At 46.1% G+C, this 14,724-nt stretch overlaps 1 protein-coding gene across 1 annotated transcript in view; it reads right to left on the reverse strand.

The window, feature by feature from the left end:
* The window catches only part of Adam12 (ADAM metallopeptidase domain 12), a 324,955-nt gene that overhangs the window by 113,104 nt on the left and 197,127 nt on the right, over positions 1-14,724 (reverse strand). Inside the window, exon 4 of the mRNA XM_021194809.2 lies at positions 5,999-6,077. Coding sequence (XP_021050468.1) covers positions 5,999-6,077 — 79 coding nt within the window. The remainder of the gene's footprint in view (positions 1-5,998; positions 6,078-14,724) is intronic.

The following is a 14,724-nucleotide window of genomic DNA, read 5'->3' on the forward strand; positions in this document are numbered from 1 at the left end:
AGAGAGAGAGAGAGAGAGAGAGAGAGAGAGAGAGAGAGAGAGAGAGAGAGAGAGAGAGATGCTTACATACCAGCCACTCCACAGTTCATTAGGCCAGGCTCTTATTCTCTCATATAGAATATCAATCCCCAACAAGAGCACATATCTCAAGCAAAGGGAATGGTGACTTTGCAGCCTGTGTGTTGGCAGAGCCATCTGTCCCATGCTTAGCCCCGAGTATGTGTGTGCCCAGGATGCAACTGTGGAGAAGACAGTGGGCACACCCATCCTGCCAGGGCTGTCTCTGCTCTCCAGCTCTAACAAGAACCATGTCTGGTGACCGAATGCTCAGGCCTAACCATAAGGACCATTGTAGTTACTTGGCTGTGCCGGAATCTGGATGAATGGATGGAGGAGTCACACTCCTGTTCATTGTGACCTCCTGAGAGGTCAAGAAGCCCACCTGTGGTTATGATGCTGCCAAGGTCAACCTGGGCTGCAAGTCTTGGGCTGAGACTTGCGAGCGTCTCAGTGCTTAAATCTGTAAAATGGAGTGGCTTTTAAACTACTGAGGTTTTAGAGATCTAAGAAACATGGTGTGGAGAAGTAATATGTAAGATGTAAGCCATTTTCACAAATACTAAAACAAGCGTGTGCTTAAGTCAGCTACTGTGCACTCTTTCTACCAATTGCTCTCCCATGCTGGCCTCTCTTGCACTGCATATTTTTATGGCATAAAGGAATAGAGGAGGGTGAGAGAAGCTGTCTTGCCAGAGAGAAAGGCGCAACCTTGACTTGCATACCCTCATTCATTTCTACAGTCCAGTTCCAGATCTTTAGTGGTGAGGGGTTTCATGTAGATACCAGGAGGGAAGGGAATGGGATGGGCAGAGTTAGCAGACCTTCAGGCCCAGCTGCTTTTGGTAGACATTCCTGAGCCTTGAGAGTCCAGTTACTGAAGCACTCATGTACCCGCTCCTGATACAGCCCAGTCTCTTGCCTATACACAAGATTCAGAGGATCTCAGGGCACAGCAAAGGACTGGTTGTAAGCTGCTGTCACCACGGTGGCAAGTTAACCTTCCCAAAGGCCTGGCTGTGTGCAGTCCTTGTGTCTGCTGCTTTGCCTCTGCATTACATGTCTGGTGAAGCACTCTGGCCATGTTGGGATTTATACCCAGTTAGAGTAGAACCACAGCTGCTGTCCTAAGGCCTATGGCTACTGAACACGAACTGAAGACCCATCTCTAAGAGTTCCTACAAATGCTGATACCTTTAGAGTTAGATGGACACCACAGCCTATAAATGGCCTCGGAAACTCCCTTGGTTTTCCATGAGTGGTCCTTCTAGGTATGTTCAGATTTTTTGCCTTCTCTCCATCTCTATACACCTGGTCTTTATAGCAGAGACTGTCTATTCAACCTCCAGCTCATCTAGGCGAGCCACTTGCCTGGTCCTATCATAGCCTCTCCTCAGCCCCCAGAGCCCCAGCATACCCATGACACACCTTAAAGGGACATTTCAGCGGCTTACAAACATTCTTTTATCGTGACTTTGTTGCAAATCACTCTGAGCTTGGTTACCTTTGCATAATGCCGCCCCTCCCTTCTTTTCCCTCCTGCCCCAGCCTCCCCGAACTGGAAAAACTGTAGCAGTGTCCTGGAACGCTCTTCTCCTGACCCTGGGTGAATGCCTCCTCCAGCTTTAAATTTTGGCCCACAAGTTCTTTCCTCCATGCAGCCTTCTCTGACACCTCAGACAAGATCAGGCCTTTGTAGCCTTTCCATCAGGACACTTAGCACAGACAGCTGTGGATGCTGGAACCACACCCTTCCCCTCCTTTCTCTCTTGTGGGTCTCCTCACCTGTATTTAACCCTGCTGTATTCTCAGTGGTGGGTACAGTGCGTGGCCCAAGCGGTTGTCCAGTCAACATGTGGGCAACAGACAGATATGTTATTACCAAACACTGTAGGCACTGAGAGAGCTGGCCAGCTACTCCAGTCTCCCCAGGGCTTCTGTGGGAATGTGAATAGCCCACACGGCATGCCTATGGTCACCCACAGGCCATATTAGGAGTGACAGCACAAAAGATAATTCTTCCTTAGATGTAACCAGCAAAGGACAAACTCAAGTATTTCATCTTGGGAGGAGACACAGGAGATTGATTCCAGAGTTAAACTCAGCCACTGCTCTGAGTCAGGCCGCTTGCCCTAATTGTTGTTATATTAAAAACAACCAAAGCACTCTGGCCAAGTGGTTCTCACTCCACATGTAACTTTAAATCCGGGCTGACCCGTTGAGGGATGATTAGAAGGGGCAAGGAGACGAGTCAGCGAATTCCCTTTGTTTTCCAGTCTGAGTCAACAAGACTCAAACTCCCAAGGCTGCCTCTGACTCCTCATCAGCAACAAGGCCTAGCTGCGGGCCCTGACTCTATTCAGGGAGCCTGCTCTTTGGCTCCGTATCTTTGCCATCGCGTGGCCGATGCTTTAGCTGGCATGGCCAGAATGTCAGTATTTGAGGAGACCCCTCTCATGTGTTAGAACACTTTGGCTGACTTGTTTCTTGGTCACTAATATGTCTCTCTCTCCCTTTTTCCCTGCCCCTCTTGCTACTTCACTAGCTTGTCTGATGTCAGTACAATGACAACTGCTTTATTATTATTATTATTATTTTTTATTCAGATCTATCTACCCATTCTTTGATTTCTTTCCATTTTATACATGGGTCTTAACAAGTCTATTCAACCTATTTACATACAATGAGACTCGTGTGTTATATTATTCTAGTCTTTGTCCTTCCTGTTTTATATTTATCCTCTTTCCTTTCCTGTCTTTTCCTTTTATCCTGGTCTGCACTAGGTTGAAACAAGATTTCCATTGATAGCCTGTTATTTGGAAGAATACGCTGTTTTTCTGTTCTTTGTATGTTTATTCTGAAACTGTTCAGGTGCCTCATATTTTACTTATCAAAGCTAATCAGCATACCTATTATTTTTAGTACAAGACAAACTCTTAAACCGTTTCAAGTCTATTTCTCCGTCTTGTTTGAGAACGCCTAAACATAGTCCCTCCTAACTGTTATTTTAAATAGATGTATTTGGTGAGGTTGTTTTGCTTGCTATTGCCTGCAACCTCCTACCCTGGCATTTAGTTTCCTTCTTGCTGAGCTGTTCTGTGCAGGGCATTCTTGCCTAGATAGCCTTTGTTAGGCTCTGGGAGTGGTAAGTTCTTTACTTGTTGAATAGGCGTGGCTATTCTTGGCTTTGGAAAGTCATTTCACAGAGTTGAGGGTGCTAGCTACTGCAGCTCTCCCTGTAGTTTTAAAAATTAATTATTCTACTTATTTACATTCCAATGCTGCCCCTTCAGCCCTCCTCCCTCCCAGGGTTCTTCACCCCATTTCCCCCCTCCTTTGCCTCTGAGAAGGTGTTCCTCCTCACTGGGGGCATCCCCCTTCTCCCGGGTATCAAAGTCTCTACCAGATTAGGTATATCCCTCCCATTGAGGCCAGCCAAGGCAGTTCTCTGCTACATATGTGTGGGGTGAGGGGGCACAGACTTGCCCATGTTTGCTCTTTGGTTGGNGGCTCAGTCTCTGGGAGCTCTGAGGGGGTCCAGGTTTGTTGATACTGTTGGTCTTCCTGTGGGGTTGCCATCCCCTTCAGTTCCCTCAATCCTTCCCCTAACTCCTCCACAGGGGTCCCTGACTTCAGTCCTATGGTTGGCTGTAGATATCTGCATCTGTCTCAGTCAGCTGCTGGTAGAGCCTCTCACTCCCTGTAGTTTTAACTCCATCATTGCTGATGAGATCTGTTGGTTCGGTTGTCCTCATTTGCTACAAATTGCTTTGTCTCGGGCAATTTTAAGACATTCTCTTTGAAATCCTGCAGGTTCCCTGTAAATCACCCTAGAGTATTTCTGTTTTTTTTTTTTTTCTCCCAGGACTGGTAGATTTTTGTGAAGGTTCATAGCTTCATTCAATCTGGGGACACCACTGTCACATTCTATTTGATTACTGCTTCTTTTGTACACTGAATTTTGTACTTTTGTGGAATTTCCATTAGATCTATCTTGTTCTTCCAATTTTTTCCCTCTGGCTCGTCTCCTATCTCTGTTCTGGGGAGGACTTGTTTTCTCTCTCCTTCTGCCCATGGGAGCTCCTTCACAGTGCCTTTGTTCACTGTCTGGCTTGTGATTTTTTGCCTTAGGGTTCATCTTTAAAATTTTATTATCCTCTTTTCCTTTTGCACAGTCATCTCATACATTGGGGTTGTAGAAAATTCTCTAGGGAACATTCTAACCCTGGCTTCAGCCTGGGCTCAAGCAGACTTCCCTGGTTTGGGAGTAGCTTTGGGGTCAATATCTGACTGGGAATACCTGCCTGATGATGATGATAATGATATCAGACTCTGGATATGGGCCAACGCATCCCCAATGCATATAACACATGTGAAAGGCTGCATGGGACCGTGTGTGTGTGTGTGTGTGTGTGTGTGTGTGTGTGTGTGTGTGTGTGATATTCTTTCAATTCAAAGCACCTGGCAGACAATTCTTTCTTGCATTCTGTAGGGCTGGGAGGGCTCTTCATAAGAAGCTTTGCTGGGAAGCCAACCTTTGTGAGATTCTAACTGCAGACCTTCAGTTCTTTCTTCTCTGCACTAGCACCTGGTCTTTATATTCATCCTCAGTCATAGTCATTCATTCTCTCTCTTCTCCTCCCAGCTCTGGGTCCTGAGAAGCCTTTTGGGGTTCCATGGCCCAAACTTAGTAGCCAAAGCTCTGGCTATCCCTGTCCCCACATATCATTTTTTTTTTCATTTTAGAGAGGGTCTCACTATAGCCTGGGCTAATCTGGAAATCACTATATAGACTAGGCTGGCCTTGGGTTTGTTGTCATTCTCCTGTGTCCCAAGTGAGTGATGGGCTACAAGGGAGGTTAAAATGTTTAAGAACCATTGTTATATGTAAGGTTTGAAAAAATTAAAGTTACAGGCAGGACTGCTTGCTAAGTCACCTCTAACTCTGGTCAAGCTTTCTGGTAAATAACAGCAACCTCCTCTTCTTTTTTTCTCCTCCTTATCATCTTCTCCCCCTTTCTCTTCCTTTTCTTCCAATTTTGCATTTAGGCAGGGACTCACTATGTAGCTCTGGGTATATATAAAGTTGGTCTTGAACTCACTGAGATCCATGTGCTGCCTTCCCAAAGTGCTGAGGTTAAAAGTCAACATCACCACATTTGGCTAAAAATCTTTCTTTCTTTTAAAAAAATTAATTAATTAATTAATTAATTTTACACACCATATTCCCCCCCCCCACCGTCCACCCTCCAACTATTCCACATCCCATACCCCTTCCCCACCCCCTGTCTCCACGTGGATGTCCCCACCCCACCCCATCAGACCTTTAAACTCACTGGGACATCCAGTCTCTTAAGGGTTAGGTGCATCATTTCTGAATGAACACAGACCCAGCAGTCCTCAACTGTATGTGTGTTAGGGGCCTCATATCAGCTGGTGTATGCTGTCTGTTTGGTGGTCCAGTGTTTAAAAGATCTCAGGGGGTCCAGATTAATTGAGACTGCTGGTTCTCATATAGGCTCACCCTTCTCCTTGGCATTTTTCAGCCTTCCCTAATTCAACATCAGGGGTTCAGCTGCTTCTGTCCATTGGTTGGGTGCAAACATCTGCATCTGACTCTTTCAGCTGCTTGTTGGGTCTTTTGGAGTGAAAAATCTTTCTTAAAAAGCTGTTTTTGTTTTTGTTTTGGGGAATGGACTCATTTTGTAGCCCAGGCTGTCCTGGAATGCACTCTATAACCTACACTAGCCTCTAACCTCAGTGATCCTCCTGTCTCAGCTTCCTGAGAGCTGGAATGTGAGCCCAGCTTCTCCAGGGATTCTTGGGGGCCTGGATTAAGACTCTGGGAGCATGCTTAGCTCAGAACAAAACAGCTACAAAAGTGTCAGTCCAAATTCCATGTACAGAGAGAGTTCTGTTGGCCCAAACATGCAGGAATTACCGTGTAATTTCGAGTGAGGGAGACATCAGTACCATCTTGCAGATAATGGGTCTCCGTGAAGCCATTGGCAATGAGTCCCCTGTGGAAACAGAAATGACATAAAAAGATGAGTGTGGCATGCATGGATAGACTGATGTGAACCTCTCAGGGGTGGGGATGAGACACCCCAGGGAGGCTCACAAAGGGCTTCGCCTATTCAGGGTTTCAGGGAGAATTTAGAGGGCACCCAAGAAGGAGACAGTCTACAATAGATGTTTTGAGAAGTTCTTCATGTGGTCCCTTTGGGGTCCCTTTCATTTTTCTGATTCCATTCTTTTCAGGTGCAAAGTTTAGCATTCACCATGTACCTGGATACCATGTACCCCCACAATGCCATACCTCCATGACACATCATACCCACTACCATATCCCATCACCACCAGACCCTGTTGAGGTTTGGTTTGTTGCTATGTATTGTAATGCTAAATACTGGCCTCCAAGGCCTGGTTGCCTTTAGGGGCAAGAGAATCCTTATGTATACCAAGTAATGCTATATGACCTGGATCCTTAATTTAAAACTATTGGTTGAATAAAGAAGCCACCAGCCTATAGCAGGGCAGAAGAGAGGTAGATGGGGTTTCAGTTCCCAGGTTTGGGATATAAGGAGGACCATCATCAGAGGAGAGAGAAAGAGATGCCGGAGGGAGGAGAAGACACTGTGTGGTAAGGGATCATAAGAACTGACCATGTGGGCTGGTCAGCCAGATTAAGAGCAGCCCACATGGAACATGGCAAGTCATATCTCAGGGGTATTGGCAGGGAGGTAGACATAATAGCACAGAGTACAGATATCTGCTCAGTCCTAGTGCTGTAAAGGTATATATATACCTTTAATCTAGGAACTAGATGATCTAAGGCAGGGTAGAAACCCCCAATTGACTTTAAATATTTTCCACAGTAACACCCCAGCACAGTACATACCATACCCCTGACCCCAAATCCCAGACTTTATGACAGGGGTACAGACAGATTTCCAAGTTGGGACAACCCATCCCCAGATGTCACATTGTTCCACAAACTAGAATCAGTGCTGAAGCCACTGGCTGGGCAAACAGCTTTGGATCCAAGGATATATTCCTCACAGGTGAGAGATGCAGCTATTCATAGTGAAATCTCACAGGAGAGGGTAAAACAATCACTAAATATTATAAGTGATGCAGGGTGCAAACAAAACAAAACAAACAAAAAAACCAAACCACCACAACAACAAAACCCTGACTTGGCCACACCAAAAATCTGAATTTCCAAGATAAGATAAATTCAGGAAAACCCTTGTGTCCCCAACTAAAACTGTGACAGTCACCAGGTGTTCAGTGAGGATAGTGCATAAGATAGTTAGGCTTTAAATGATTTTACAGCCTGAGATTATGAGCATGGTTTTCATCCTGCTCAGTGCAACGCAGGAAAGATTTCCTATATATCTACTATGTGCTGATTTTAGCTGCTGGGTCACAAAGATAATTACACCAGCCTCTGCTCTTGAGGATGCCACAGCCTGGTACAGTGACAGAAGGAATTGTCTCAGAGTAGAGGAGCTGTGTTCTTGGGTGAACCACTATGCATTAGATAGCGCATCAAGAAAGCATTGCAGAGGGAGTGGGATACCGTTGTGCTGCAACAGAGGGAGGAGGAGGCTGAAGTTCATCTGAGTGAATAGGGGCAGTGGTGTCCCAGGCTGAGGATGGCCATGACAGATTACCCGGAGATCTGGGATTGGGAAGCCAGCAAGGGAAAGAAAGGGCCCTAAACAGAATCTTATCTTATCTGTCAGTGCAGTAGAGTCCAGAGTGGTTTCAAGTTCTGAGTCCCTGGAGGTACAGTGGAGGGGTTGGTGCTGTTGTGCTTCGCACCACCGGTTCTCCTGGGTGGGGTCAAGTGACAATCGTGTGACCCAAGCCCAGCCAATTGCAGATCTCTTTTGCAGAACCTGGGGTCCTGGGAGTACTGGGAAGAGGCCTTTCCTCATGTTCTCAAGGCTCAGAGTGTGCCTGCAGAGTTATCGCCACAGCTGTCCCCCACTTGGAGAGGATGCTGGAAGCAGGCAAATCTGCTTTCTAGTGGTGATGAAGGGAAGAGGAGAGATGGTCCATTGGCTTGTGTGCTGCAGCATCTCTTCTCTCCAATAAGCCTCTCTTTGGCTTGAGCTGGTTCCACCTGAGTTTCCTGGCAAGGACCTCAATGCAGGGAGGCGGGAATGCTGGGTATGTAATAGAGACGCTTCTCAAACTCAGGTTACCTTGGTGTTCTTCCAGCCAAGTTCACAACAATATCCCTGTTCAGGGTAATATTGCAGTTTTACATGGATTTCAATACATTCAAGAAACACGCATGGCTATTTTTAAGGCAGCTAGGCCGTGGCAGTGGGTGGGTCTGAGATGTGATATGTACTTCTCCACGAGTGTTTCTGGAGGGTGCAGCAAAATACAAAACACCGGCAGCTGACAACCACACAGGGATTCTCCTGAGCTCCCAAGAGTCTGCTTACCTCCAGAGTTTTAAAAAAATGCAGTTGAGAGGCCTTCCCTGGTGGCAGTGGGGTCTCAGAACAAAAGCTCATCCCCGAAGTACTCATCGTTTTGCAGCTGCACAGGCCTCCTGGGCAGGCCCATTCTCAGGGGCACAGCAGCCTTGCTGGCATGTCTAGTGCAGAGCCAATGGGAGCAGGGAGCAAGCCAACTGGGCAGATGGGGCGGAGGAGAATGAAGCCTTTGAGAGGCATTTGCAGGTTTTAATTGTCTTTGAAATGTCTTTGGAGTCAGAGGGGATACAGTCACCTACACACCTGGACTCCAGAGAGTTCTGAAATACCACTGCCTGCTTCTTCAGGTCCTGGGGTGGGCGGCCTAGGCAGCTCTGCCACCCATGGCACCACCCTGCTTTTTACCTTGAGTAATTGTCCTCTGGTTCACCCTTCCTCTAGCCAACTATAGTCCCTGGATGATTCTAGAACATTCCACCAAGGGCTTTGCCATTTGCAACATCCTGCATCTGAAAATGTTCTTTGCAGACCCCAATGGAGGAGCTAGAGAAATTACCCAAGGAACTGAAGGGGTCTGCAACCCTATAGGTGGAACAACAATATGAATTAATCAGTACCCCCAGAGCGCATGTCTCTAGCTGCATATATAGCAGAAGATGGCCTAGTCAGCCATTGTTGGGAAGAGAGGCACCTTGGTCTTGCAAACTTTATATGCCTCATACAGGGAAACGCCAGGGCCAAGAAGTGGGAGTGGGTGGGTAGGGGAACAGGGTTGGGGGAGGGTATAGGGGACATTCAGGATAGCATTTCAAATGTAAATGAAGAAAATATCTAATAAAATAAATTTAAAAAAGAAAAAAAAGAAAATGTTCTTTGCATTTTTTTGTCAAGTGGCTGACATCTTTGGACCCTCCTTCTCTTAGTTACTGTAAAGGCTGTCTCCCCAGGGGCCTCCTCCTCTGATGTGGACTCTGAAGCAGCCCCTTCACCACTGCCCACTGCAGAGCCCTCTGGTTTCCTGTAGAGCATTCCAATTTGGTTTATTTGATCTGTTTACACTCTGCCTCTCTTTGCTCTCGAGAATGTAAGCCATAGGGGCCGTTCACTCACCATTTTTTTTCCCCAGTGGTGCAGACCGCCCACACAGCCTTCTTCCCAAGCTAGGAAAATTTTGCTGAGCACTTCCTTTTTAAATTTTTTTTTTGGAGATTATAATTTAATTATAACATTTCTCCATATACATCCCTTCCCCACCCTGCTGCTGCTGCTTCCTTCAAATTCATGGTCTCTTTTTTCCCCCCACTTGTTATTGCATTCATGTATGTATATGTACATCTACATATATATTCTGAAATATAACCTGCTCATTCCATATGATGTTACTTATATGTCTGTTTCCAGGGCTGACTGTTTGGCTAAGGCCACCTCTCCTGCTGCCAGCTTTCCTTAGTCACCTACAGTCCTTTGTGTGGTTGAGGCTTTTTTTCCTTCCCCCCTCCACTCCGCCATGTTCTTTTTTGCTACCTCTGTTCAGCTCGCAATGAGCAGCCGTGCTGGCGGCACTCTGTGGGTGTAGCTTCTGACATCCCTGGCAGACACGATCTCACAGAAACCTCTGCCATCCTTTCTAGATCTTACAGTCTTTCCCCCACATCTTCTGCAAGTTCCCTGAGCCTTGTAGATGTATCCACTGGACTGGGGTCCACAACTCTGCATTTTGATTGGTTGTGGTTTGCTGTAGCAGTCTCTATCTGCTGTATACTTCCTTTGAGCCAGGCATCTGCTTGGCCTGTAGCATCTCATTTAGCTTCTACAGTAGCTACTACAGGGGTCTGTGCTCTGATTTTTGTTCATTTATTTGTTTTCTGTCTCTTGAGAGAGGCCCAGACTGGCTTTGAACTTCAGATCCTGGTTAGGCCTCTGAGAGTACAGGTTCGGGTCAGTAAACTCAGCTGTAGCCCTAGACATTGTTCTTAATCTAAATTTAAAGGAAAAAAAGAAAGAAAGAAAAAAGAAAAACAGAGATACAAGGAAGGCCAGGTGACCGGGGTATAAAGTCTTACCATAGTTGGTACTTAAAAAAAAAAAGATTATTTATTTTTATTTTATGTGTATGAGTGGTTTTCCTGCATGCACATCTATGTACCACATGCATGCCTGGTGCCTACAGACGTCAGAAGATGCTATCAAATCTCCCAGAGGTGGAGCAATGGATGGCTATAAGATCCTGTGTGGATGCTTGGAACTGAACCCTGGTCTTTTGCAGTGTCTTAGTTAGGGTTTTACTGCTATAAACAGACACCATGACTAAGGCAACTCTTATAAGGACAACATTTAATTGGGGCTGGCTTACAGGTTCAGAGGTTCAGTCTATTATCATCAAAGTAGGAACATGACAGCATTTAGGCAGGCATGGTGTAGGAGGAGCTGAGAGTTCTACATCTTCATCTGAGGGATGCTAGCAGAATACTCCCATCCAGACAGCTAGGATGAGGGTCTTAAGCCCACACCCACAGTGACACACCTACTCCAACAAGGGCACACTTCCTAATAGTGCCACTCCTTGGCCCAAGCATGTACAAACCATCACATGCAGGAACAACAAATGCTCTTAACTCCCGAGTCCTCGTTCCAGCCCACACTTTGTGCTCTTGTGCCTTGCGGAGCCACCAATCCTTCCAAGCTGGTCAGGTGATGTCTGCTCAGCATGCGTTTCAGATACCATGTGAAACAGTGGAGAAATGTGTTGCTCAGAATAAGGGCTAAGGAAATGCACAAACATAAAAGGGCAACACAATGGCTCTGTCCATTCACAGGACTCCCCCTCTCTCCTGGGCGACTTGTTGTCCACCCCTCTCTCCAGTACGTTTGATGATATCAAGCAGGTTCTAGATCAGAGTGTTCTAAGATGCATATGTACTGGAAGTCAAAGACCCCTGGAGAAAATAAAGAGGGGCAGGCAGATGGACAATGGGTGTATTGGAAATATGACAGCAACCGTCTTGTACTTTTACCCAAAGAGAAAATCAAATTAGATGACTCTCCATCAGCAAATGGCAGCAGAAGGAGGATGCATGATTTCCCGAGAACATTCCTTTCCTCCGCTTATTAGATTAGCTGACATAACAAGGTCATTTTCTTCCTCTCAACACCAGACAATGAGAGGCATCTCAACTGTGTCAGGAGCTGATGTTGCTGGTTTCTGTTTGCTTTGGTGTTATTAGCGATACCTAAATAATATGCATTTAGCCAATAATTATTGTGCTGGACCATGGAGGGAAAGTAGGACTTGAGCTTCCCTACCTGGGGAGCATAGATTCAGAGGGGCCACAGCTGTATGAGATACACCTAGTGCCCTGTTCTTCCAAGCCTGCAGCTGGCCCAGGACGCTGTACCCAGAAGGTTTCGGAAAGGTGATAGGAAGGAACCAGTTACCTCGGAACAAATGTAGAAAGAGCACACACTGAGGACATTCCAGCTGGGAGTGGCCACACACTGAAAGGCACAGATTATCAGGGTAGCAGGCTGGGGTTTTGGACTTAGTGAATGTGGTGGTACATGCAGCTCCTACACAGATAGTGTGTGTGTGCGTGTGCGCACGCGTGCGAATGCGCGCGCGCGCGTGTGTGTGTGTGTGTGTGTGTGTGTGTGTGTGTGTGTGTATGTGCACGCGCGCGCGCATACGTTTGCTGCTGAGATAGGCAGCTGGGAATAGATCTTGCAGGCTGTTATATGTCACTATATCTGTCCTCTATAACAGGCGCTGTGACACACAGTGGTGCCATGAGCAGACAAGCAGCATTGGAACACTCCTCCACTCTGACAGTGACCTGGAAAGGACTTTGACTGGAAGGAAGGAAACAGGAAGGCTACAGAGGAGGCCAGTGTGAGTGTACAAATGCTAACACTATAACATCCATGAGCCACACCCAGGGAGGGCCCAGTACAACCCTAGATGCTGATAATGGCTGGGGTGGAAGGAGACCACCTAGGATGGGACAGAAATTGGTGAGCTCACTTCATTCACGTTGCGTGTGTGATTTGGAAGGACCTTTTCTTGGCTCTGTGCAGTTAGCAGCTGACTATGTGTGTGGCTTGTGGGATTGCTTGGTGTAGAGACACTGTGCAGTGTGGTGGGGGGACAAGCTGAGCTCCACCCTTTCCATCTGAACCCTGTATTTTCTGATTTCAAAATCTTTGGACACACATGGCTGAAATTGGTTATTTAGGTTTTTCAGTAAAATGTTAGGATGTATGCAAAGTTCTTATAAAATATGCATTTCTGAAAATGCTTGGATATTGAATCAAAACACAGACGACCTCCAAATGGATTTTTTTTTGAATCAATATTGAAATCACACTTCCCTGCACTTAGCATTATGTAATTTAGTTATATAGTTTGAGTGAGATGAATTCCATTAACGTGACCCATGCTAGGCTTACTCATTTTGATCTCCAAGAGCCCCTCTCCTGCCCCCACCTAGAGTGAACTTTCCTCCCGTGCTCTGCTGGGATTTGGTTCCAGGACTGACTGACTGACTGACTGACTTACTTACTTTATTTATTTATTTATTTTTGTTTGCTTGTTTCTCCCACAGTGAGCTGGGACACAGGGCAGAAGTGACATCCCAGACTGGTGTCCCAGAAGTGACACAGGTGCCTGGCACAGGGTGAGGATGGAATACAGCAGACAAACACTGTTACTGAAAAGCCACTTGATTCAAACTAATTAGACCAATAAATGCAAATAGGGCTTAAATGGGCACCTGCTCACATGTGCATACCCACATGCAGACTTACATGTAAACATAATAAAATAACATCAACAACAGATCATATATAATCACAGCAAGAGTAATAACAATAAAGGATTGGCACAGCTTGAAGGGCATTTAGATAAACCCTGACTCCTTGGTATTAATTGCAAAACTGTTTAAATGAGAGAAGCAGAGAAATGGCAGAGCAGCATCAACTACTTCCCAGTATCTTTTTTGAAGAATGCACATAGGGATGCGGCTTTAATCACCCTGTATGACATAGTCACACAGAAGTGTCACAAGACAGCTCTCGCCTGTCTGTCACCCCAGCAGGTGCTGTGAATGCTCTCTATAATCGAGCCATATGTGTGTGTGTAGACTTCAGTGACTTTGTCCTTCTGGAGACACATCTGATTCTCAGGGAGAGCCTCTGACCTGGACCCATTTTCTGCTGCAGATTCAATATAGACTATTACTCCACAAATTGCAAAGTCATTCATATATAAATGTGGGGCATGGTTTTCTCCTGCTAGAATGCAGAATTTCAGCCAAGAAGACTGAACTGGTGGGTGAAGCAACTAAAGCTTTAACAATACAGCTTGTTACAACACAATACAGCACAGTAGCAATCATAGTTAAAACCAGGATCTGTGCTCACCTACTTACTATGACAGCCATCTTTTATCTAGTATTATCTAGCCCGATATTAGAGGCTAGGTAAATTCAGAGTCAATATGAAGAAGCAGGCAAGCACACACCCACCTGGACACCCATGGACTATTAAGGATGTTTTTTTGGTTTTGTAGCAAAAACTGTAGGCTGAGCAGAATCACCAGTTTATTAATGTGATGCCTGTGGAAGGGGCAGAGGGGTCTGAGGTTAGAGGAGAGGGGCAGGTGGAAGCCTCAGTTGGCAAAGTGCCTGCAGTACAGGCCCAAGGGCCTGATCTGGGATTCTTGCCACTCAAGAGCTAGCTGGGTCCAGTTGTACCCACTTGTATAACCTGTAGGCACAGAGGGCGCGGGGTAGGTGGAGGCAGGGGGATGCCCTTGAGCTCATTAACTGCTAGTTCAGCCAGTCAGTGAGCTCTAGGCTGAGTGAAAGTCCATTTGTAAGGGTAAGGTGGAAAGCAATAGTGAAAGACACCCAATGTCCACTCCTAGCCTTAATACAGATGTGCACTCACGAGCGGGTGCACCAATGTGCACATGTATGTACATACACACTGCACATGTATGTACATACACACTGCACATACACATGCATAAACACATACACACACACGGAGTGGAAGAGAGGAAAGGGAGGCAGACAGACAGCTAAAAGCTGGAAAATGAAAGTAAGGACCTGAGAAATTCAAATAACCCCATTAAAAAATGGGGTACAGAGCTAAACAAAGAATTCTCAACTGAGGAATACTGAATGGCTAAGAAACACCTGAAAAAAATGTT

Source organism: Mus pahari, chromosome 1 (assembly GCF_900095145.1).
Source record: "Mus pahari chromosome 1, PAHARI_EIJ_v1.1, whole genome shotgun sequence".
In the NCBI taxonomy this organism is placed as follows: Eukaryota; Metazoa; Chordata; class Mammalia; order Rodentia; family Muridae; genus Mus; species Mus pahari.